General features: G+C 35.9%; 2 protein-coding genes across 2 annotated transcripts; both read left to right on the top strand.

Annotated features, from left to right (window-relative positions):
- The first annotated feature begins 17,815 nt into the window (after nt 1–17,815).
- LOC114194875 lies at nt 17,816–19,764 on the top strand. The gene is made up of 2 exons (XM_028085280.1): nt 17,816–18,104; nt 18,288–19,764. Exon 2 carries the CDS (start codon nt 18,298–18,300, stop codon nt 19,762–19,764), a length of 1,467 nt encoding a protein of 488 aa, XP_027941081.1. The 5' UTR covers nt 17,816–18,104; nt 18,288–18,297.
- A 709-nt stretch (nt 19,765–20,473) lies between these two features.
- On the top strand, nt 20,474–23,989 carry LOC114194874. Its single transcript, XM_028085279.1, has 8 exons — nt 20,474–20,741; nt 21,883–22,008; nt 22,224–22,316; nt 22,402–22,629; nt 22,738–22,979; nt 23,065–23,271; nt 23,507–23,608; nt 23,689–23,989. The coding sequence occupies exons 1-8, from the start codon at nt 20,474–20,476 to the stop codon at nt 23,938–23,940; spliced, it is 1,518 nt and encodes a 505-aa protein (XP_027941080.1). The 3' UTR covers nt 23,941–23,989.
- The last annotated feature ends 2,523 nt before the right edge of the window (nt 23,990–26,512 follow it).

Here is a 26,512-nt window from a genome sequence, read left to right as displayed (position 1 = left end):
TGCTTTTCTTTGACATAGTTGGCAAACTCCACGGCATGCCCAAAAGTATTGTTTCTGATCGTGACCCTTTATTTATGAGCAAATTTTGGCAAGAGTTATTCAAAGCCAATGGCATATAGTTGCGAATGTCTTCTGCTTACCACCCTCAGAATGACGCACAGATGAAGGTTCTTAATCGCACTCTTGAACAATATTTGCATGCTTTTTGTCATGCACAACCATCAAAATGGAGTCAATACATCCTGTAGGCTGAATGATGTTACAACACTACTATTCATTCGGCTACGGGTTATATATTGGGCCTCTCTCAAGTTGAAGTTGTTGATCACTTGCTTAGCTCACGGGACCACATTTTGTCTAGCTTGCGTCGAAATTTGCAAAAAGCTCAAGATCGAATGAAGGCAATGGCGGATGCTCAAGATTGTATGAGGTAGGTGTGTGGGTTTATGTCAAACTCCGCCCATATCGCTAAACTTCGCTTAAGGATAAAATTCTCTATCGGATTGGCCTAGTGGCCTATCGTTTAGCTCTTCTAGATACTTCAAAAATTCATCCGGTATTTCACTGCTATGTTTTGAAAGCACACATTGGTTCTCCTCCTCAGGAAAAAAAAAACACTACCATTGGGTACTTATAATAATGGACCCTTACTTAGTCCATTAGTTATTTTAGGCACCCGTGAAACCACTGTAAATGATTCGCCTCAACTAGAAGTTTTGGTGCAATGGCAAGTACTCTCTCCTGAGGAAGCTATGTGCGAACCTTGGGTTGATATCCAATGTACTTTCAACCTTGAGGACAAGGTTCTTTTCCCTCACGTGATGAATGATACAACAGTCACTGAGGAAGAAAATGGGCCAATTGAAGCTAATAATCCAAGTGTTAGCACTAGGCCAAAAGACGTATTATGAGGCCATCAACTTGGGAGGATTACGTGCACCGAGATAGTGAAAGTGTTATGAGTTCTTTCAAATTGTTATTTTGTCTTTTATGAAATAGGAATCTTTCTGTTACATGGTTACTATGATATGCAGAAACCATTATGCATGAGATAAAAACAGTGTAATGAACCTTTTGGAGATAAGAATATTTTTACACCGAAATTCTCTTTTCTCCCTGGAGGCCTGGTACCTCGAATACTAGATTTCTAATCCCTTTTGCTATCACTTTGGTTACTTTAAATTAATTTCTCAAATTGTAAACCATATGCATACTTACTTCAAAAGTAATCCAAATTGAGTATAATAGATGATGATGAAAGTATCTCAAGATTATTAATTATCTAACTTTACAAGTGAAAAGGGTGGTGTTATTTTGTTAGATACATAAAAATAATTTTGAATATTTATCCATTTTTATAAAAGAACACGACGGCCCATTACGTAATGAATGGAAAAGGTAGCCATGGAAAACTAACCTGCAAATAAGTGAGCCTCCTCGACCGCTTATGGGACAACACCGTGGCCGGTCCAAGGCCCGGTCTCAGCTTCGACAATGGCACGACGCTGTGACACATATCACAAGGAACACGTCAGTTTCCGATGAAAACCCTAAACCCCAAAAATGCATTCGAAAGAAGCTATGGTTTCCCATCAAAACCCTAAATCCCAAATTAATTTACAATCGAAAAACCTAACCTGCAACTTCAATGCTTTCCGTCAACCACCGTCGGGAACGTTCCACTGTGATTTTGTCTACACCGTCGGGAACTGCTTTTGTGTGGGTGGGATTGGATGTGCAATGATAATGGGGTTTGGGTAAATGCAGCGAAAATTTTAATCAACAGAAATTTGTAGAATGGTTCTCTCTCACCATGGGGAAGAAAAGCTTTAGAGAAGGTGATAAAGAACTCCAGCGCAGGAGCAAGTGAAAGAGAACTCCATTTTTTGAACCGCCTCCCTTTTCTTCAATTTCTCTCTCATACGTGCCGATTCCCATTTTTTAACTCACAAAATTCATTTAATATATGCCACGTCAGTTTGTCAAAAACTTTGTAACATTTACTTTGTCAAACAATCGTTATCCATATATATATATATATATATATATATATATATATATATATATATATATATATATATATATATATATATATTGACACCATGCTTTTCCAAATACGTTTGAGGATAAGTTATATGCATTTTTAAAGTTTAAACACATTATTAAGTGAAAGCAAAGCAATGATTGGTGGTAATGTGAAAACTTACCGTCGGATATGGCCATTTGGAATGTGATTGCCACCAAGCTTCTAAAAGGGAAGTGGTGTCACCTGGGAGCCACTATTCTCTTTCATAGAATTTATTCTCTTATATACACAATCTTCCCCTAGTAACCCTGGTCGAGACCAAGTTATGTAACCATATTTTTCAGTTTGTGAAAAACAATACTAATCATGAATCAGAGAATAAGTTTTTGGTTCTGTAATCCTAAATCATAGTCCCTATTTTAGCTCACAACTCATGCCTAACACGTTCCATCAAAGATCTTTCAGTTCCGGTGGGAACAAAAGGTCCAAAGTTAGAGACTATCAGCACCATCCGTGCTTCCTTCGTATAAGTTACATTACTCTTAGCCTGGTCTTCTTTATTGTCTGACATTTTTGCACTCGTTCCTTCTCTAGGAGATACACCTGCTCATATACCATGCATACACCTTCATTTTAAATCTTCCATCTATTTTCTATGCATGCACACCAAATAATATTAATGGAAAGGATCACGTGTTTGCAAAAAGCACCACAATCTTTATTCCTAATGAAAACGAAATCGTAAATCATAATTTTAATAGGATCCCACCATATTCATGCCATGATATCTTTAGTTTTTCTACATGCATGCTTGGTCCTCTCCATCAACACACTATGCAGGGAAAACCCTTGTAATTAATTAGGCTTTTAAGTCTTAATAATGTGTCTGGTTCAGAACTAGCATGGATATATAAGACTGACTATTTTTTTATAGAAAGGCAGAAAAGGGGGAGAGAAGCATTTCATTCCAAGTTTTGTTTACGAAAAACTGAGTTTCTTAACCTAAAGGCTATGGCATTATTCAAGTATTTTGAGAGATAAATAACAAAGAATTTGCATATCGCAAAAGTAACTTCACGTTAAAAGGTATATAATCATGGATATTTAAAGTTGCATACAAAACAAACCACATGATGCTTGTCTAGCTAAATCATATAGGTGAATTATATTTTGACTACTAAATTTTGACAACTTTTTCTTACAATATGAGATATCATCTTTTAAGTGGTTTTGAAATATTGAAAATGAAAAAATGAAAAAATAAAAACTACTTAGAAAATGACACCTAAAGTTGTAAGAAAAAGTTGTCCAATCATATATATATCTCCAATCAAAAATTGGATTTTGATAAAATGGCTCATATGTATTGTGCTAAAAATTTTCTCAATAATTAAAATGCTTACATCATAGTACTTTCACGAATTAGGCATCTAAGACAAATCATTCACCACAAGCTATATGTATTTGTTTGTCACGAATAAAGAAGCTACCATGCAACAAAAAGATTGTTTTTGTCATTTCACTCAAAAGCAATGGAAATTCCCTTGGCAACATTTATAAGCAAATGACCGATGCTTGGTTCCAAGACTTTCAAACTAATCAGACATGAGCAACTCCAACATATTACAAGTCCAATCATTTAAAAACATAATAAACATAAAAATATTAATATCAAAAGATAACATGAAAGCTCTTGCTGAAGTTATTTTAATGTAATGTTGTCTTGAGATTTTACCAGTAGCATCTGCAGTAGTACAATTACTCATTAGACAAGCAAGTGAATCCCTTATACACACAAAGGACCCCATTAAGAAATTTAATCCACCAGACAAAATCGACCGCCATGAATTCACTAACAACTCCTTCTCTTGTTCTTTTTGAATTTTAAGGTAGATATATAAAAAGATCCAAAGTAAGAAACTTTCAATCCAATGAAAGCAATTCAAGATAATTAATAAACACCCACTAAACGTTAGTATATTTTGTAGTTAAGCCAAAAGCAGAAACTTCTGTGACAGACATAGGCTCTGTGCTGTTTCTTTTTCTGTTAGCATGGTTAGTCTTTTTAGCCCTTATATAAAGGGTTGTATTGCCTTTATAATAATACAGTCAACACAACATTGCTTATTCATTCACTCTCTCTTCAAATCCTTTATAGTATCAAGAGCATAGGGCGGTCCACAGGTAATGCTTGAAGCACATGTTTCTTTCTCAGTAAAAGAACATGGGAGAATTTTGTCTTGGAATCTTGGGCACGTGAGAAGTTAACGAAGGTTCAAGATTCTAAATCAAGAACGAAGTCATGGTTGGGTTCAGAGGGATGATGCAAGGGCCGGTGCCGATCTTTGACGGCAAGGTGTTTAATGATTGGCACATTAAGATGCAAGCTATTTTGGTTTCCGAGATGTTGCAGAAGTAGTGAGTGAAGGCGTGGCAAAGTTGAGTTTGAAGACCATAGAGGAAGAAAAGAAGAATCACAAGGCACAATTGAAGTTGGATAGTAAGGCCAAATACCTTATCTATCAATGTGTAATGCCAAAGATCTTCAACAAGATTTCAAAGGCAGCCACTGCTAAGGAAGTTTGGGAGATTTTGGTCAAGACTTATGGTGAAAAGGACAAGAACAAGAAGGTAAGATTGCAAACACTGTGGCGGCGATTTGAGTTTTTGACCATGGATGAAAGTGAAACCGTGATAGATTATTGCAACAAGATTCAAGAACATGTCAATGCAATGCGGGCTTGCAAGAGTACCATCTCAGATCAGAGTATTATGGACAAGATCTTGAAAACCCTACAACCAAGGTTTGATCACGTGGTTGTTGCTATTGAGGAAACAGATGATTTGGAAACTATGGAGATCGAGGAGCTGTAACATTCATTGGAGTCACATGAATACAAAATGAATGAACATCAAGTCTGCCAAGGGCAAGTCTTGCAAGCTCGTTCATCATACAAAGGAAAAGGAAAAATGTTCAAGAAGTCAAGCAAGAGCAATTCTCAGCATAAAGACACACAAGAACATAAGAACGAATGTGTGGCTAAGTTTGGAAAACGCAATAACCAAAGGCTATTGTTAACTCTGATGGAGAAAAGGAATGGAAATTTGCTAAGGAGTGCTGGAAGGGTGAGAGTGCAAAGAAAAACCCAAGAACCAAGCTCATTTGGCACAAGAAAACACATTTGATTCTGAAGTAGTGATGTTGATGGCAAGAACGAGTGAAGATGAGTCAGAGGATGTATCGTAGTATCTAGACTCTAGATGTTCGACCATATGACTGGGAAGAAAGAGTGGTTCGTAAAGATGGAGGATGTGGTTAATGGGAAGATCAAGTTTGTTGATGATAGGAGTTTAGTGGTAGAAGGGTATGGTAGAGTTGTTCTTCGAGACACAGATAGTAGAGAAGTTGTAACGTCCCATTTAATTATTAAACGAAATTAAAGGAAGCGTCACGCAAAAATAGTATAACAACGCAGTCCTGGAGTTCATAACACCACCCCTACAAAACTAGGCACACCATGATGCCAACCAAAAACAGAAAATAACGGTTCGACTAAAAGTTTACAAATCCAAGAACAACGAAATACAGGGGCCATAGCCCTAAGAAAAGTCCAAAGGAATCTATAGTCCAATCCACGCGGACTAAGCAGCAGAATCTCCATTTCCTTGCTGACCATGAGAACCTCGCCCATCTGCTCCCATCAATTACATTGATGATCATCGCAAGAAAGAAGAGCCACATACAAGACAACCATACAATAAGCAGGGTAAGCTAGAGCCAACAACATTTTCATCATACAGTTAAACATTGTTTCACCATCCAATGTCCATATAACAACCAAGCATGTTATGACTCTTCAACCAATATACTACGACTCGACTCGACTCATCCGGATACGTATAACTTAGTCGGATTCAGCGGATGCTTGCACTTGTGGTGGATACCTCTGCTCACCCCCGAGCTGCTCGACACTAAGCTATGTGTTACAAGTGTTACGATAAATCAAATCTCCCTCAACACAAGGTTAGCCCTTAATGAATTTCAGGCCTCCTGCTACTCTCACCATAGGAGTCAGTCTGCTCTAAGTGAGACTGACGAACTCCTTAGAGTGTCAGGATGCAACCTTAACTTGAATCCTTACCTAGTTATACAGATGGGGCACCACCATGGACACCCACTAACAGGGGCCATGGAATTACGTCCCGACCACTGAAGCGCGACCCCCAAGGTCTCACCTAGAGGCCCCAAGGAATTTACACGCTGACGTAGACCAACATTCATAAATCCGCAAAAGAGAGCATTAAATCATATTTAAATTTCCATACCAACCCCTGAGATTAATTCCTCATACGCATCACATTCCGGATCCATACCTCGGATCATCATCACCCCGTGAGTCTAGGGCCTCATCTCATATCAATATCATGTTCCTTTAGTTCCAAACCACTCATTCATCTCACATGCCAAGTTCATACCAAACCCGTGACACGCAATTCACGAATCATGCCAAGCATACCTAACATTCCATTATATACATGGTTCTCATCATACCATTCATTTCCAAACCAGTATTAACCATCCAAGAACAACCAAGCATCCAAACAGCACATGGTCTCGCCCAGCCCCTCGCTCAGGGCTGAAGGGTCTCGATCAGGCGAGACGTGCTCACTCAGGCGAGTCCCTCTTCGCCTAGGCGAGAGCTCAAGAAAGGGGCAGGAGCACACGCGGGATCTCGCTTAGGCGAGACCCCTCTCGCTTGGACGAGGTACTCACTCGCTCAAAAGTTGAGCTGGTCGCCTGGGCGACCTTTCGCGCAAAAATGTTCCAGGTGAGTCTCTGTTCATCTCGCCTAGGCGAGACTGACTCGCTTGGGCGAGAGTAACAGGCTTCGCCACTGTTCTCCTGCAACAGTCGTACTCACCACACCAAAACAACATACCCAACGCATTTTAAGCACACTTAGCCTCAAAATAGTCAAAGATCCTCAGTACTGCAGTGAAACAGCAGTAAAAAAAATGAAATACACGAGTGGGTTCTAGCTTCCCTACCTGGAACGAGCTAGTTTAAAGTGTCCCGACACCGAATAGCGGAGTACCACCGCTCTAGGAGGAGATCACAAAGGTGGGTCAAGAACGGAGTCAAGCGGAATGTGAACGGAAGGTGCGCTCTGGAACCATAGCAGAGCTTTAGTGCGGAAGGGGGGAAAAGTGACGACTGTTGAGTTTCTGCAAGAGTGAAAGTGAGTGTGGAATTAGGGCAACATGAAGGCTTTTATCCTATGGGCTGGCCTTTAGGCCCATTACTGTAGGACAGCCCTTAAAAGGAAGCAGAAATAAAAAGGGGGCCTTACAGAAGTAGTGATTGAAGAAGTGTTATACGTGCCAGGACTAAAAACCAATTTACTAAGCTTGGGTCAGCTTTTGCAAAAGGGTTTGTGATGAAGATGGAAGACAATAGCCTTAGCATATTTGACCAAAGTAAAGGATTGGTTATTGATAACGTTGTCGTTGAGGCGTTCAAATTAATACTACTAAACTATAACAACTTCAGTATTGTTAAGAAAGTAGTCAACAAAATAGAAAGGGTAAAGTAACCCAAAGTCGTCTCCCAACAAACACGGAATTGATTTTTAACAAATTAGTTCTTATAAAAACTATACAAAACGGTTAGTCAAATAAAATAATAAAAATATGGGAGGATTAAGATAAACAAGAATGAAATAGAAAAGATAAAAAGAGATAAAAACAATAGTAAAGAAAATAGATTGATTCCATTGCTTTTTCAAAATAGATTTATCATCGGTTATCTGAAGATTATTGTTCAATTAATTATTGTTGTAGATTTACAAATTAATCAATGTAAAGTCTCAATTAATTTGTTGGCGTTTTCACTTTTAACCAAAGTACAGTCTCAATTAAAAATGAGAACTTTTAGATTATCTACAGTAAATTCAACCAAAGTACAGTCTCAATCAAATTTACTATGCCTAATCATGTCTATTCTTTTATCTCCTCACCAAATAAAAAGCTTAATTAATTAAAGTAAAGTCTCAATTAATTTTAGTTAGAGTAAATACCTTTAGTCAAAGTAAAGTCTCAATTATTAGTAAAAACTCATTCAATCACATGAAAGTTTCTAAATAAAATCAAAGTAAAGTCTCAATTAAATTTAAAAACCTTTGAACTCATATGATCAACATGCATATAGATTTAAAATCTTTACTTTTTACATGATTCAAAGATAAAAGACATAGATAAATGAAAACCTCAACAATAATAAAAAGAACAAAGAAATTATTTAATTCTAAACTCAGAATCCATAATGAAATTACAATGGAATCAACCTTAGACATTTAGAACTCCATGAATTAGAACTCCATGAATGCAAAATAAAAACAGAAGAATGGAGAGAAAGAGAAAGGAAACGAAATTAGGCCCCCCTAAGGGTACCAAAACTCCGAAGTCCCGAACTTGTTCCTTTCTGCTTCTCCCTTGGTCTCTTTATATAGCAATTGGACTGGGCTTTTGGCTTTATGTGTCGGTTGCTAAAATCTTTTATTTTTATTTAATTAATTAGCAACTTAATTTCTGTCAAATTTCTAATTCTGCCACTATTGTTTAACCATTTTTACAATATTGACCAGAATTTGATCAGAGTTTGACCAGTTGACCAGCTTTGACCCGTTGACTACCTATTAGATGTTGACACGTGGCAATGCATTTTCTCTCTCTAGAATTAGGGTTTTCGCAATGGAGGAATGAGTGAGGCTGTCTCTTTGACGGCTCTTGCTGCCGTTTTCCGGTGAGATTGGCAGTGGCGCGCTTGCTGGCTCACAGCGCAAATGCAGTGTTGTGTGGAGGGTTGAAGGCGCGAAGCCAGAGGTTCAAACTGCTTCTACATGTTGCTGCAATGGAGGTGTTGCGGTGAACGAACTATTGTTGTGGAGCTGCCATGGTTTGTGCTCGCGTTAATGGTGGTGGCAGTGTGAAGATGCGTGAAGGAGGTGGTCCGTAGGTGCAGGCGTTGTCGTTGATGAACATGGTGGCCACGCCGCTTCTGGGTCACGTTGTAGAGAAGATGAAGAGTGTTGTTGGTGTAGTTCGCGTTTTAGGTTACTGCCATCGAGGGGTGCTGACGGAACTATGGTATGGACGACGAACGGTGCGCGTCATTGGTGCGGTCTTCTTCTTCTTCCATCTGGTGCACGTGCTTTCTGCATCTAGTTCGTTCTCGCTCGCGGAGAAGATGATGGTGGCGCTACTGCGTTTCTGTTGGCAATGGTGGCACTACTGCGTTTCTGTTGGTGATGGTGGCGCTACTGCGTTTGCATCGTGCTCGCGACGTGAACGAAGGTTGAAGATGGTGTAGGTTCTGGGTTGTTTCGCTGCTGAATGCGTGGAGATGCACTGGTTTCGTTGCAGGTGGTGATGGCGGAACTGTGCTTCCATGGTGGTGCAAGTGCGAACTGATGGAGGTGTTGGTCCATGGTCATGCTACTGCTGTCAGTGCTGTTGGTTCACGTTTTCCGACGACTGCCATGGTGATGCCATGGTGATGGAAGGAGAGGAGAAAATTAGGGTTAGGGTTTCATGTGAGAGATGGAGGAGATGATGATGTGGCAATGTCTAATTGGTGCATATGTGTTTGTAAGGATTAATGCCACATGTCAACATATAGTTGGCCTGATTTGAAAGGTGGGGATTGCCACATGGCAGCATCTGGTTGAATGGAGTTTAAGTGGTAGGAAGGGGTGAAAATAGACAAAGGCAGGGGTGTAGAAGTAGATTTTCTGTAGCCTATTTTGGAAAAGGGGAGTGTATAAGTAATGTATGGAGTACAAAAGTGATTTTTCCAGAACTTGCTGATTTTAGCCTTATTTAAAGGTGTTTTGTAATTTCAATCAATTTATTTTTCCACCTTTAAATAAGCTTAATCTTAATTTCAGCTGCATCAACAAACGTTAAAATATTCAAGAAATAATTTATGCAACTAAAAATCACTTTTTAAGATATTTTTATCACACAAGCTCAAACAGCCTAATTATTATAATTATCAATTAAATTACTCTTTAAGCACATAAATTCAATTAAATACTCATAATTAAACACTGAATGAGGGTAAAAATATGCACTCATCATTTACAAGGCCAAAGTAAATCCATAAGGTGAGATTGTTATATATAAGGCCAGGCTTGTTGCAAAAGACTGGAGTGGATTATGGTGAGGTATATGCACTCATGGCCAGGATGGAACTGTGAGACTTGTAGTGGCTTTAGTAACTCAGCTTGGTTGGACACTACATCAATTAGATGTAAAGTCAACTTTTCTCAACATAAGGCTAGAAAAAGATGTTTATATGGTGTTTCCCCCAGGTTTTGAAGTCAGAATGCAACACGGTATGGTATACAGGTTGAGGAAAGCCCTATATGGGTTAAAATAGGCCCCGACAATCTAGAACCAAAGAATTGATCAATTCATGAGTAGCATTAGCTTTGAGAAGTTTGCTTCAAAGCATGGTGTCTATGTTCAGTGTAGTCAAAGAAGAGGAAGACCTGGGAAGTTGATAGTATGTTTGTATATAGATGACTTGTTGGTCACAAGAAGTAGTGAAGCCTTGATACGTAAATTCAAGGTGCACATGCTTAGTGAGTTTGAGATGAGCGACTTAGGCAAGTTGGGTTACTTTCTTGGCATAGAATTTACTGAAACTGAGGGAGGAATTGTAATGCATTAGTCACGATATGCAAAAGAGATATGCAAATACAGAGGAAAAAGTCGTTGATGCTATAGCCTATCGTAGTATGGTAGGGAGTTTGAGATATTTGTGTAACACAGCCAGATGAGAGTTACATGTTGGTGTTGTGAGTAGGTATATGCAGAATCCAAGAGTTTCCCATATGAATACAGCAAAACACATTCTTAGGTATGTGCAAGGAACACACAATTGTAGTATTCTGTTTCCAAGAAGAAAGGGAGGAATAAAGTTGAGAATCACTGCATACTCTAATGCAGATTGGTGTTGAGACAAGTGTGATAGGAAGAGTGCAATAAGGTATTTGTTTTTCCTTAGAGACTCGGAACGAAGGAATAAATTGTTGCTTTGAATTCTTGTGAAGCTGAGTATATAGCGGCGTGTGAAGCAACCTATCAGGCTACATGGTTGAGTTTTGTGATTGAAGGTTTAAAGGTGGTACTAGCAGGGAAGATCTAGCTCCTTGTGGACAACAAGTTTATGATTGATCTTGCTAAACATTTGGCTTCTCATGGGAGAAGTAAGCACATTGAGACAAAATTCCACTACATTCGTGACCAAGTGAAGAACGAAAAGTTAGAGTTTTGCCACTGTAAGGCGTGTTAGAGTTACTAATGTAAAAGAAATTTTGGCTTAGGGAGGTGGTTGGTATATTTTGTAGTTATGCCATAAGCAGAAACTGCTATGTGACAGATATTGGCTCTGTTTCGTTTCTTTTTTTATTAGCATGATTACTCTTTTTAGCCCTTATATAAAGGGTTGTATTGCCTTTATAATAATACAGTCAACACAACGTTGCTTGTGCATTCATTCTCTCTCAAAACCCTTTACTAAAAAAGCAACAACCAATGTCAACATCAAGATTTTTAAAAATGATCCAGCACCACCATTTTGATCATAATATCAACATCTAGATTTTTAAAAAGCAATCCTGGGATTATACTAGTATGAGGTTGACGCAGCACACACTGGGATAAAATGACATGTTTTGGTGTCCTGAAACTCGTACCAACAGATCGCACATTGAAACGGAATTTAAGGTTGAAACGAAATAGGATTTACGGTTTATCAAAATAGAACAAAACTTTTGTGCAAAAATGGAGTCAAGGATTGCGGATAATACCTTGTAATTTCAGTGCCCTCAACGATGATAGGCTAGAGGCAAACAGTGCATACGACACTGATGATGACGCAGACAATGTTGATGACACAGATGACAATATATACGTCGGTGATGACGCGAACAAGATGTGAGTAGGAGTAAAGCTTGGAGTGAAATTTGGAACTATTCGTCAAAGTGAATTTCAAATAGGGGTGAGAGTTGAGAAAGATATTTTATGGAGGAAAAGGCAACGTGGGCCCAAAATTTTTCTGCGAAAATTTTGAACATAAAATAGACAGCGTAGTGTGACATAGTTATCACTGATACCAACCTTTATATGATCAATCAAGTCATAGCTTATCTCAATAATTAATTTTCACATCAAGGGCCTCAGTGAACTAAAGTATTTTTTGGTATTTGAAGTTGCTAGATCCTAGCATGGTTTGGTTCTAAATCAACAAAATTTTTCCTCAAATTCTTTCTGAATTTGAACTTATTCATGTTCCTTCTAAACATCAACTTACTTATGTGTTTACTAAGTCTTTGTATCCGATACCCTTTCAAGAAAATGTGTCTAAGTTGGAATTAAGTGATATTCACAATCTATCTTGACAGGGGTATTAAAGATAGTTTTATTAGTTCAGATTGTATCTTTTTCTGTTGAAGGTTCTAGTTTTGTTAGAGGTAGTTATCCTCTGGTTCTTTATTACTTTGCTCTAAATTACTTTGCTCTAAATATAGCTAATTCTGAGTTGATTAATTGAAACAATTAAAATGTTTTCTATATCTTTGTTTCTTTATCTTTGAAATTGTTAGTGGAAAATGACAAGTAAGTTGGTCACACATAATTAGTAATAAATATCATTATCTCTACAAAGACTTCACTACAAAAATATTTAATTTTAGAAGAGGTTAATTAGTTGAGGTTATAATAACCTCCAGTAAAATACAATATACCAGAGCTTTTAAATACTCCAGTAAAGTACCAGAGGTTTTTTTAAGAACCCTGTAAAGTTTAAATTTTAATTAATTTTTTCATTTTCATTTTTTTTGTAAGTTTTAATGTTTTAGAAACACTGTCTCAGGAGGTGTCTGTCGTGTGGTCGTGTTCTTCAACGAAGAAGATATGTCGCGTGGTCGTGTTCTTCAATAGAGAAGATCGTTTAAAGGTCTCAGGAACCGTTTCTTTTTGCATCCTTCTCCACCGTTCTTTCATGAAACTTCTACAGGTAACGAAGATTGCTCTCCCTCGCTTCCAATTTCGTTTTCATACTTCATCTCCCTATTTCGTCTTTCGATTTTTCTTTTTCGATCTCCCGATTTCATCTTCCAGCATCTCAATCTTTGTTTCGTTTTCATTTCATTTGCTATTGCGTTCGATTTTTTCTTTCGATTTTGCCCTAATTTTGTTTCTCTTTTCGATTTTGTCACTGGCGTGCGATTTTGCCACCACCAAGTAATCGTACCATAGCCATTGCAATTGGAGTGTGTTCGATTTTGCCACTGCCAAGTAATTGCGCCATTGCTACTTTCGTGCTCGTCTTTTCATGTCAAGTTTTCTGCTCTTTCAGTATTTTCTGTTTCTGCTATTTGCATATTTCATTGTGCGTGGTAATGTTAATGAGAAAAACAAATATCTCTTATCAGCTTAAATAATTGGTGTATTTGATGTGGGGTGAAATGGTCATTGGGGGTGATTGATGAGAAAAACAAATAGGTGTATCTTAGTTAAGGATCTAAAGAACTAGGCAGTTGTTGAATATATGATTTTATTACATTAAATAGAGGAGTATGACTTGATTACTGCAAATAAGGAAACATCTTAGCAAATATTTCCTAGTATTAGTTATTATTTTGTTTATTTTTACCATACCTCCTTTTCATTATAAATAAGAGTACTCATTTGTGTACCAGATACACAGTTACAAGTAAATTTCTCAATAGCAATCAGGGTTAAAACTATGGATTGGAGACTTCTGATAGGTCATGAAAACTACAGCTGATAGAAGACCCTTATTTGGCCTGGAACAAGTATAATAAAGTAATACGTGGAAATACTATATTAGTGTGTTTGAACAATCTTATAGGAGTGATTGCACAATGGTTTATTGTTTCTTTGGTTGACTTATTCTTCTATAATATTGGATATGTGATTTTCTTTTCTTGAAATACATGAATATAATCTACCTAGTTAACTCCAATAAAAAGGATATTATAGATTTTAGGAATTTTCATTATTTTTTTTTCTTGTAAGAGTTCAATGTTCATTTCACACAATACACATGGCGGTAATAGGACTTAGGTATTGGCCACACATGCTACTGAGACAAGGTTGTATGTTTAGTGTTAAAGTTAATAGTGTCTTTGTCAAACTCGGAAGGAAAGGAAATAAGCTGAAGTTTGTTGGGATTATTGCATCCCCATGACTTGGAAATTGTATAATTCATCAGTAAGTGTAATAAAATACTGAAACCTTATGATGTTGGACATGACCTGAACCCTGTACATTAGAATGAGTAACAAAAATTTATATGACTCAGTTTCACTCTTGTCCTATCTAAGGAAGCCTGAATGTGCTCTCTAGTTGACATGATTCATACCTTAAGCACTGTAAATTGCATTGCCCAAAACTTATGTCTTCTATGACAATACTTCGTCACTTCTAATAATTAAGGGTGATAATATCAGAGCATCAGTTACTCTTGATGGTCCTATTCTTAGTTACATCCATCTAGAATGCTTTCTAAATTATCCTGAGTAATTGTTGTTATTTATTTATTTTTTAGTGAGGAAATATATCATCATGAACCATTCTGAAATGTTGTTCTTGGTCATAGCTTGAACTTGGAATTGGCCAGTTTTATGATGTGTCCAGTTGAAGTCAAATTAAAACATTTATTTCTGTTTGATGTATAATATATTGATGGATACATTGGCGTACAATCTTAGATAAAATTTAGAAAGCAACAACTAAGGCATATGAGAGTTTGATTTTGTGAGAGGCTTTTTCAAAGTTCATCTTTGGGAGATGAGAAAGATCCTATTGGATTATCAGAGGAATTTTTGATTGGGTATGAAGGCATCATGGCTATGCCACGAAGTCCCTCCTTTTTAGATATGTTCCTTTGCGTACTGATGTAACCATGCTAGAATGATAACAATAAGAAGGGTGAAGATGATTGGGAAGAGCAATTTCAATGCTACGCTTAACTTCACTAGTATGAGAATTGGTTTGGAGGGAGCTAAAGCACAATGCAAAATCTGGTGGGTTGTTACTGATCAGTGAATGTCTTGGAAAATAACAATAATCCGATGAGTGTAACTTGAAGTCAGGATCTTGTGAAAAGTTAAAAGAATTGTATGAAAGTTTTATATTTGATAGATGGGCAAGTTCCCTGGGAGGTTTACCAATGAGATAATTATAACTAAGATCCAACTTATCTAGTATTGATCTCACTCCCAATAGAGATGGAATCTCACCAACAAAAAAGTTATGACTAAGATCAAGGTCATTGACACAAGCAATTTGAGAAGTTAGGTTTCCATTTAATCTATTGTGGCTTAAACCAATTACTGAAATGGAGGGACATTTCACAGTCTCCCATGGAATTTGATGAGATATACAAAGTGAGCATTTTGTCCATTTGAAAAAGTTTTGGAGGTATTAAACCAAAGAGTTTATTTTGAGAAAGACGTAGAGCAACCAAACTGGATAAATTCTATAGCTGAACAGGTATGTGACCTTGCAATTGGTTAGAATCTAAATAGAGATCTTTCAAACTCTTGAGTAGACCTAATGTAGGAGGGATTGAACCAGAGAGAAAATTGTTTGAGGTGTAATTGGGTTAGATTTGTCAAATTGCCTACATCTAATGGAATAATGTCCGTAAAAAGGTTTGAATCAAGGTTGAGATAAACCAAGTTCTTCAATTCACCCAATGACAAGGGGAATGAAACCACTAAGAGAATTTCTAGAAAAATCAAGACGAAGAAGTTGAGTGAGATTTGAAAGGGCTTTAAGTGGTAGCTTACCTTGGAGGCTATTGTGAGACAAATCAAGATGGGTAAGCTTTGTAAGTGTGCCAATTTTTGCAGGGATGCTTCCCCTCAGACCCATTCCATTTAAATCAAGAAACTGCAAATTGGGAAAGACAGTCACATTCAAGTTTTGCAGTTCTTGCATTGGAGGAATTGTGAAAGGGAGAATATTAGATAAGCCAATGTAAGTAACACTTTCGGCTTCATCACAACGAACACTATCCCAATCACAATGGTTTGAAATATTTCTGTAATCATTCCACCAACCACTCTTGACCAAGGCCTGTCTTTCTTCATCGAAGGATGAGGAGTTAGAAAGTGGGAACAAGGCAAAATAGGAACTAACAAAGATTAAAGTGCAGTCAGATCTTCTTCTCATAGTTATTTGGTGGGGAGGAATTGAGTTTGGGTGAGATTGACGACTTGGAGAGGCTTCTGGGTGTATGTGGTGATGAAGACGGTCTTTGGTGTGATGCTACCTTGTCCTCTTTCGTTACTTGGGAACCACCCGTGAAGGAATTGGAATACTCGATGTCGTTGAGTGAAAACGATGCCCATTTATTACCCATCACTTCTGCTTCTTCTACCGTGCATTCAATGAGTGACACTTGCTGGAGCACTTGGAGTTCCTTAGATCTTTCAGCCATGGAAGTGTTCTCATCAACTCCTTGATCAATTCAATCTGATGATTTTACATGAACTTCATAAGATCTGATCTTCTTCTTATTATTTGAAAAGAAGAGAAGAAGCAGAGAGAGTTAATTAACTACGCTACGTACCTCACATGTGTTCCTATATTATAAAAAGGTAGAATCTTATAGAAATTGTTTGTGTTTAGTGGATGTAGAATAAAGTTGTATTTGCGGTCATGGAAATGCAGTTGAGAAAGCTATGTATACCCTCAGATCTAAAACTCGGTTCACGCAGCCCATTTGTACCTTTTGGAATATATACATACTAATCATATAGATACTATAAACTTGAATTTTCTATGCAATCTCTTCACTCTTCATATCTTACATTAATTCTTGTAGCCGTTGATTTCAGTCAAAGTTTTATAGTTACATCTCAAATCTAATATGTATTCAACACGAAAATATATTAATTCGTATTACAAATATAAAAAAAAAGTATATTTATCATATTTAAGAATTGTATATTATTGACGAACGACGACAGTTTTAGTCGTTTCTAGATGGATGGCATTTGTTGTAGTCGTTTTAGATAACAAAGGTTTATGCATGTTGTGGGATTCAGAGTGATGGTTTTTTTTTTCAGATCCATGTACTAATAATTTCCCATGACTCATCAATTCCAAATTTTTCACACGCCTGGTCCAAATGGAACCCTAGTCATTTTTGGGGTAAGGTTTCCTTCACCTTCTTCATACCCACGAGTGGTGCATGCAATTGATATTAGGATTGAGTATATTTCATAGATTGACTCCACCCAATGACGAGAAAGACCCCTATAATAGTTGCGTATGAGTGTTTCATAAGTGGACTTTACCCCAATGATGAGGAAGAACTCTAACACTAGCGTAGGACACACACACACAAACACTATTACCTTATAACAAACTATATCTTTCAGAACCTTCATCCTCCTTTCAAGCGACTGTTCTCAGTCTTAGTGTCCCTTTTGTCAGTCAGATGAGCGTATGGTATGTTGATGGGAAAGTGTAGTGATTGTTTAATAACTAGTTAGATCGAGTCATACGAAGCACTTTCCTACAAGTAATAGCTCAATATTCCTAAGAAAGAATTTGTGCTCTGTATACCACTGAATGTTTCAAACACAATCCCAAATGTGTCTCCTTTTTTACATGATTCATTTCTTTATTCGTTTGAAACACACCATACACACTAAGAATGAATCAAGGTCATATACAAATTCAAAAAACATAGGTTATATTATGTTTATCTTCATCAAAAACTTAAATGAAAGCATAGCCGTAACATTATATTGATGGTTATGTCTGCACAATCTATTAGCTTTCCATTAAATTTGTAAGCTAGTAAGTAACCTAACAGATACACTACACCCTATTTATTTCTTAAAATAATAGATATATGGGTAAATTCTGTTTTACAGGTACATGAACTATAAAATTCTCGTACATATCTAGAGCGTTGTAAGAGTTCAGCATCTAAGAAGCCATAGAGCATATTGTATCTTCTAAAGAGGTATTAAAACCTTGTGCTTTAAGTCTTCCTGGTAGTGAATAATGAAAATTTGAGATTTTTTTGTGGTTACTACATAGAATAGGAATATATGATTGTGGGTGGGAAAATCAATATTTTTTTCTATTCTTATATCATTTGTTACATTTTTTTCTTTACTAAATATATTTTTGTTCTCATAAACAGACTATTCTTAATGGATTTGGATAAGTCTTGGATTGATTTGCCTCGAAATACACAACAATACATGGATGGATTGAATAAATTTCTGGACTTTGCATTTGCTAATAAGAGCGTTGAGGGTAAGATAATTTGTCCATGTCCGAAATGCAATCTTAACAAATGGCAAAATCGAGGAGCAACATATGAACACTTAATTCTTCATCCTTTTCCAAAAGGGTATACATTTTGGCTTCTACATGGTGAGACAAATTATGTACAACATACAATTTCAACACCTCCAATTTTCCAATCGAATGAGGATAGAGGATTTGCTAATGATCCCATATGTGGCATGGTTAATGATGCATTCGGGAATTTTGTAAACACTCAAAATATGGACAATCATAAGAATATGCGACCTGAATCAAGCCAAATGATGCCTGATGAAATTGCTCAGTATATGAAGTTTATGCATGATGGACAACAAAGTTTGTATGAAGGATGTGACAAATATTCTAAACTTTCTTTCTTGCTCAAATTGTACCACATCAAATGTCTATGCAGAATAACTGACAAGGCAATGTCAATGATATTGGAGTTGTTAGCAGATGCCTTTGATTATGCTAAAATTCCATCTTCATTCTATGAACCTAAGAAAATCATTAATAAGTTTGGCCTTCATTACACCAAAATTGATGCTTGCCCAAATGATTGCATGTTATACTATGGAGAAGATAAAGTTAGGGAATTTTGTACGAAATGCAATGAATCTAGATGGAAGAAAACAAAGAAGAGCAATAATATTGTTGGTGCTACTAAAAAACAAAAGAAAGTTCTAGATAAAGTTTTAAGGTATTTTCCATTGAAGCCACGCTTACAACGAATGTTTATGTCTTCTAAAATAGTTGAGCATATGCAATGGCATGCATCAAGAAGTACACATGAAGGCATATTAAGGCATCCAAGTGATTTTGAAGCATGGAAAAACTTTGATCTAATGAATCCTCAATTTGCTTCAGACCCTCGAAATGTCAGACTTGGTTTGGCTACTGATGTGTTCAATCCATTTGGTGATTTGAGTACATGTCATAGTACTTGGCCTATTGTACTTATACCTTACAATCTTCCTCATTGGATGTGTATGAAGCAAAGTTCATTCATTCTTTCCATGATCATTCCTGGTAAAAAAGCACCAGGAAAGGATATTGATGTATATTTAAGGTCATTAATAGAAGAATTAAAAGAGTTATGGAACATTGGGGTTGAAACTTTTGATTCACATAAGAAAGAAGTGTTTCATATGCATGCAGCTATATTATGGACTATCAGTGATTTTCCTGGTCTTGGAACCTTATCTGGGTGGAACACACATACTGGGTTGGCTTGCCCTAGATGCAATTTTGACACAACTCCTAAGAAGATTCAGGGTAAATTTTGTTTCATGAATCATCGACGTTGGTTAAATGCAGGGCACAAATTTAGATTATGCCGTAGTCGTTAAGTGTGGAAAGTAGAAATTCTCCTTTGAGAATATCAGGAACAAATGTCTTACAACAAGTTCAAAATGTTAATATTGTATTTGGGAAAGACAACGGAAAGGTCACCACCCTACTGATGGCCCTCTACAATGGAGAAAAAAGAGTATATTTTTTGAACTTTCTTATTGGGTGAACAATTTATTGCACCATAATCTAGATGTTATGCATATTGGAAAAAAAAATATATGTGATAATGTGGTCTATACATTATTAAACCAATGTAAAAAGTCAAAGGACAACCTAAAGGCACGGAATGACTTAAAAGATTGGGGAGTTAGACCTGATCTTTGGCCTGATGCAAATAACAAATATCTTCCGGCTATATATACATTGACAAAAGAAAATAAACATATATTTTTGAAAACATTGAAGAACATCACTGTTCCAGATGGCTACTCAAGTAACATGAGTAGATGTGTTGATGTTAAACAATCTAAGCTTGGAGGATTGAAAAGTCATGATTCCCATGTTTTGATGCAACAACTTCTACCTTTAGCAATGAGGAAGACGCTTCCTAAAGAAGTGTGCTCTATTTTGATTGATCTTTGTTCCTTTTTTAAGAACTTGTGCAATAAAGTTTTAAAAGTGGAAGAACTTAACCAATTGCAAAATAGAGTTGTTCTCACATTATGTCACATGGAGATGTTGTTTCCTCCTTCATTTTTTACAGTCATGGTTCATTTGATTGTGCATTTGGTGGAAGATGCGAAGATTGGAGCACCTGTCCAATATAGGTGGATGTATCCCATTAAGAGATATTTGGGAAAATTGAAGTCTTATGTGCGTAACAAGGCTCAACAAGAAGGCTCAATAGCTGAAGGCTGTCTAGCTAAAGAGTCCTTAACCTTTTGTTCTAGATATTTAGATGGAATTGAGACTATATTTAATCGAATAAGGCGTGTTGATGACGAACTCGACACCATGGCATCTAGTGTAAGTGGTTTGTTTCCACCAGTTGGAAAACCAGTTAGGGGTTTTACTTACTTCTCTTTATCAACAAAGGAAAAGTTATAAGCACATCGTCATGTATTGACTAATTGTGCCCAAGTTAACCCTTTTCTTCAGTAAGTACTTTATCTTTACAACTTTTTATTATTCATCTACATTGAAGACTAACCATGTAATTATTTCATTTATTAAAATTAGAGAATTTAGAGAAATTGTACGAAGACAGTTAAAAAGTCGTACACGACCATCCTCTATGATAGATAAGAGGGTTCATAGAGAATTTGTGGAATGGTTTTCTCGTCGGGTATGTCTAATTTACATTCTTAAATTTGATAATATTAAAGATATCCCATTATGTTGATCATATTTTCCTTTTTTTTTAGATAAAGAATGACTTAAATGGACCTTACTCAGATGATTTAAAGTTCTTAGCTATGGGTCCAATTGATTGTGCAAAGCGCTACAATGCTTACAATGTTAATGGCTTCTAGTTTCATACGTTAGAGAGAGATGATGGACTTAAAACACAAAATAGTGGAATATTTGGTACTTTTGGGACAACGAGCTATGCAAGTAGCATTGACAATCAAATACAATTTGGGGGTGTGCCTTATTATGGAAAATTGGTAGACATAATTGAGATCAACTATAATGCTTGATTGTCTATTACTTTGTTCAAATGTATGTGAGTTAATACAACTACTTCTAGAGGGATTATAACATATGACTTCGGATTTAGATTAGTAAACTTTCCACGTTTAATACACATTGGTGATAATGATGATGACGAACCATACATTCAGGCTGCAGAAGCTCAAATGGTTTATTATGTAATTGATGAATTAGATAAAAATTGGAGCATTCTTGTGCATCAAAAGCCATGAGACTTATATGACATTGGTGGAGATAATTATGTCACTTTCCATGAATGTGAACCATTTGATCAACAAAATTTGGAAACTTTATTTCCAGATGGAGAAGGGAATATACCATTAACAAGGTCATACTGAAATTGAACATTTCTATACTAGTTTTTGTTTAAATTATCATCCATATTACTTATACATGCATTATATTAGATAATCATAATTTAATGAATGTGAATTGACTTGTATTAATGTTATTGTTTATAGAATTCCTAATGATGAAGAAAATATACATGAAGAAGACTAATGACAAAGTTTCAGCCCCTACCCAAAATAGAAGTGGCCAACCATCGTCTATAATGTGTCCACCTGCGCCTCATCCATCTTGCCCAAGTAAGTTGACTAAGTTTCACCACGGGTTTCACCTATAGTAAGAATTGAAAAGTTTCACCTACTCATACTCCAGGGCCTAGTAATCCACCTTAACTTCCGTTTCCGCCACAGTCCAGCATAACACCTCAATTTGCATCTCAATTTGGTATGATGATTATATTTCCATGTTAAAAAGTATCTTACTTTTTTCGTGTATTAATCTAATTATTATGCAGCACGTCACATGAATTCCCATCCTATAGAGAATAATAATGAGCAACCTCCACCCCCACCTCACATGAATTCAATGCTTTCAACATCTAAATCTAGTAAGATGTCTCATTTGCATATCATTTTGGTACTTTTAAATTTCATGTATTATCTATTTATTTAGTGACTTGAGTTAATTTGTAGAATGTTTGAAGAAGAGGTTGTTCTCCACTACCAAGACCAATTCCGCGCATGAATTTGAATTTGAATTTAATAATCAACCTAGAAATGAGTTTGTGCATGATTCTACATCTGAATCAACACCAAGGTTACACTCTGATAGTGAAGGGGCAGAAAATGTGGATATTGAGATGCAAAGTAATCAATCAAAGCATGTATCACGTAAAAGGTCACGGCTTGTTGATGTCATTGGTAAGATTGTTAATTTATTGATTTTTATGTGTAATTGTCCAAGCCGTATAGTATTTGTGTTTTATGTTTGTCTTAAACTAACGATATATTTCACATGTATTTTGATAGATGATGAAGGCACACAAGTTAGAAAACAATTAACATTGAATGATGTTTGGTTTTTATCTCCCAATGAAAGGATTCTTGTGAAATGGAATAGTGACAACCAACTAATTGATGATAGTGGACCATTGTTGAATAGGTTTTTAAGTCGTGTTGCAAGAAATGTTAATGCCTTTCCAATCAACTATCAAAGTTGGAGGAAGATTCCCAATGATTACAAAGAAGATATACTTAAGAAAATCATTCAAGTAATTGACCTATAATTCTTTTTATATGTTTTGATTCTTGTTATATTGCAATAGTTGTTAAACTAGTTGTGTAATAATTTTGAAGGCTAAGTTTCTAGTGGAATCTAATGCTCATGTGACATATATCTTGAAATCACTTAACATAAAATGGAGTGAGTATAGACAACAACTATGGCAACAAAGAGATGATGGAACACGTAATACAGATGAAATCATTACAATGTGTCCAGAAGGAATGAATAGAGACCAATGGGCTTCTTTTGTTGACTACCGTTTAAATTCAAGGACAAAGGTAATAACAACTATCTTTTTTATTCTTTTAAGTGTTACTTTACTTATTTTTAGTAATTTTCTACATATATGCTTAGGAAATTTCCCAAAAAAATAAAGATAATAGAAAGAAGCAAACAGTTCCTCACATAGGTGGATTGAAGAGCATTGCACAGAAGAAGGATGAGATGGTAACTTTATTCTTCAATCATTTTTGTTATATCATATATGATTCGTGATTTTCTTAAGTTTTATAGGAGCAAGAGCTTAGTCGCAAAGTTAGTAGGGGAGAAGTTTGGATAGCAACACACAAACATGCTAATGAGCAATTTGTGAATGATGGAGCAAGAGAGATTGGAGTAAGCATAAGTTTTCTAAAGAAAAATAATGAATCAAATTGAATGTTACCTTCATTGATAACATTTTGTATTATTTGTAGGAAAAAATTAAAGCATATGAGACAAATACATCTTCCCTTTCACAAGATATATCAATTGAAGATTCACTAGCTCATGTTTTGGGAAGTAAAGAACATTGTGGTCGTGTCCGAGGAATGGGATTGGGACCTTGCCCTTCTCGTGTGTTTGGATATACTACGAATTTTCATTTTGGGACATCCTTATCTTGTCCTTCTTATTCAGAATTGCAAAATCAAGTTATTGAACATTCATTTTCATGTGTAGCAATATGATGTTGTTTGCTTTGGATTGTCATGCCAAGGTTGTAAATGTTGTTGTGTTGAATATTATCGGACACTATTAATGTTGTTGTTGTGTTGCTTTGGATGGTTTTCATAAGTAGGAGTAAGAAATGTTGTATAACTTTTGTTGATAGATTGAGTGTTTTATAATGTTTGTGTTTTTTACGATTTTAATAATAGATTGTGTTCTAATATAGGTCACTGCATTAAAGTCACAATTGGATGAATAAAATAAACAAAATGAAGAACGTGACAAAAGACTTGATGTAATCATGAACTTCTTTTCTCCAAATTATCAAGGTCAATTGCCACCTGAGTTGACTATGTTCAATCCTGCACCGGTAATGTTTAAGGCTGCATAACTTCTTTTATTTTTGGAGTTTACATTTCTAATTATGATTCACATTTATATTGTAGGTTTCTGATCAAGGAAGTGTGCCAACTAATACAACAAGTTCTGGACATGAGGAAAATCATATGCGATAGTTGAAGAATATAATATAATGTGGAAGTTAATCGAATCATTTTATGTTTTGAGAACCATTGCAATACTTTATGATAGTTTTTGCTGACTAATATTGTACTTGAATTTGAATTTGAATTCGTATATTTGTTATAATTTGATATACATTTAGTCATCTATAAATAATTTGTCAATTTGATGAGTTTATATCTATTTATGTATAACTTCATTAAATATAGATTAAAAAATATAATAAATGTAAATAATTGTGATTGAAAAAATATATATGAATACATAAATGATAAATGAGTAAAAAAATAATATTAATAATTTAAAAATCTATGGTACTTTATGGAGGTTTTGAAACCTATAGTATTTTACGGAGGTTCTAAAGCCCATGGTATTTTATGGGGATTTTGAAACCCATGGTATTTTATGGGAGTTCTGAAACCTTTGGTATTTTATGGAGGTTCTAAAACCCATACTAATTTACAGAGGTTTCAAAACCCACGATATTTTACAGAGGTTTTAAAATTCAAGGTAATTAACTAGGGTTTTAAACCCACAAAACTTAACTGAGGTTTTAAAACCTCTATTAAATACAAGAGGATAAAAAACCTCTATTATTGATTGGTGCTTCTCGGGGTTCGCAAAAACCCCGGCTAATACATTCTCCAGGGATGGTTTAGCGGGGGAAATATAAACCCCGGGTAAAGAACTTAGCAAAGGTTTTAACCCTGGGTGATGTAAAAATAAACCTTCGTTAAAACCATTTTTTCTTTCAGTGCTTGTGCAACACATGCTAACTCTTACAATTCACAACTCAATTAGACACAGACCACAAAACACAAAGAAACTCTTTTGGCTTTTTATCATACAATTAGTGCGCACAAATTTTTTAACATAGAGTATTTATAATTGTCAATATTAGATCTCATCTACTTCATTCTCATGCATTCACAATTATCACAATTCTAAATTCATGTCAAAATTAACTCATAAAAATACTCAAATGACTTTGAGCCTATGGTAACTCATCAAGTTCCAATCCTTTGAATCCTCAACAAAACCCATGCATTAAGTTCAAGATTTTTAGGATTACTAATGAATCATATTTTATCCCTAGATACAAGCTCCATTAGATACTTAATTTCAGTTCTAGGTTCAAAAGACATTTTCTAACACCTTAAGAACCATAAATTAAGCCACAATAAGCATGAAGCATGGAAATAAAATACTACCATAAAAATGGAAAAACATATGTATTAACATCACAAAATACACAAGATTCATTTTATTACACCTAATGTCAACAAATAGATCTAGCTCTCCATGGTAGAGAACCTAAGTCATACAAATTGAAGAGGTAAGGAAGAAATTGAAACCAAAGAGAGATGCATGCCTTTCCCAAGATTCTTTGCCTTTACTCCATGCCCCAATCGCGTTTCCACTTCACATTTCCATCTCCAATTCGTGACTCGTCTTTCCCCTCAACCTAAAAGGGTAAAAATTACAATTGATAAAGATTGAAGCCCAAGGAAGAGAAGGGAGAGCTTCCCAACACCCCAAACAGCCTCTAAGAGCCTCTCTTAGTCGCTATATGTGAAGAATGAAGTGTGGGAGGAGAGAATGATCAAAAACCTCATGGAAAACATGAATAAATACCCAATTTTGACATGTTAATGATGCCACCGCTTGGTGCCATCTCGGCACCATTGAGCACCATCAGTTGAAATGCAAAAAGGGCTTTTTGTCAAACAACTACTCAACCCCATTTTCCACAATTGAGCGCCAATTCTTTCGCATTAACTAGTGCTCAACTCCACTTTTCCACCACTCAACACTACCTCTACAGTGGTTGGTGGTGCCCAACTCTACAAATGTGGCGCTCAACCCAGATAGCTTGACAACACTCTATAATTGAAGCATTAGGCATGATCCCAATGGCGCCCAATGCGGTTATTTGTTTCAAATTGATTTTTTCTTTTCCAAAACATGCTCCTTTGAGTTCTTGCTTATTTTCCTCCACTAAAATTGTTCCCTACTTATTTATTTCATGCACTTGAACAAAGAGTTTAGAGGTAAAACAAACATAAAACA

The sequence above is a fragment of the Vigna unguiculata genome, chromosome 8, assembly GCF_004118075.2.
Source record: "Vigna unguiculata cultivar IT97K-499-35 chromosome 8, ASM411807v1, whole genome shotgun sequence".
Taxonomy (NCBI): domain Eukaryota; kingdom Viridiplantae; phylum Streptophyta; class Magnoliopsida; order Fabales; family Fabaceae; genus Vigna; species Vigna unguiculata.
Note: the sequence above shows the minus strand (reverse complement) of the source record. Positions and strands in the feature narration are given on the sequence as shown.

Excerpts from the sequence above, each read along its gene's own strand:
- LOC114194875 (XM_028085280.1), top strand. The coding sequence starts at position 18,298 with ATGGATTTGGATAAGTCTTGGATTGATTTGCCTCGAAATACACAACAA.
- LOC114194874 (XM_028085279.1), top strand. The coding sequence starts at position 20,474 with ATGGTTCATTTGATTGTGCATTTGGTGGAAGATGCGAAGATTGGAGCA. Across the intron at positions 22,009-22,223 it reads GCCTCATCCATCTTGCCCAA|CACGTCACATGAATTCCCAT; the intron begins GTAAGTTGACTA and ends ATTATTATGCAG. Across the intron at positions 22,630-22,737 it reads ACGGCTTGTTGATGTCATTG|ATGATGAAGGCACACAAGTT; the intron begins GTAAGATTGTTA and ends GTATTTTGATAG.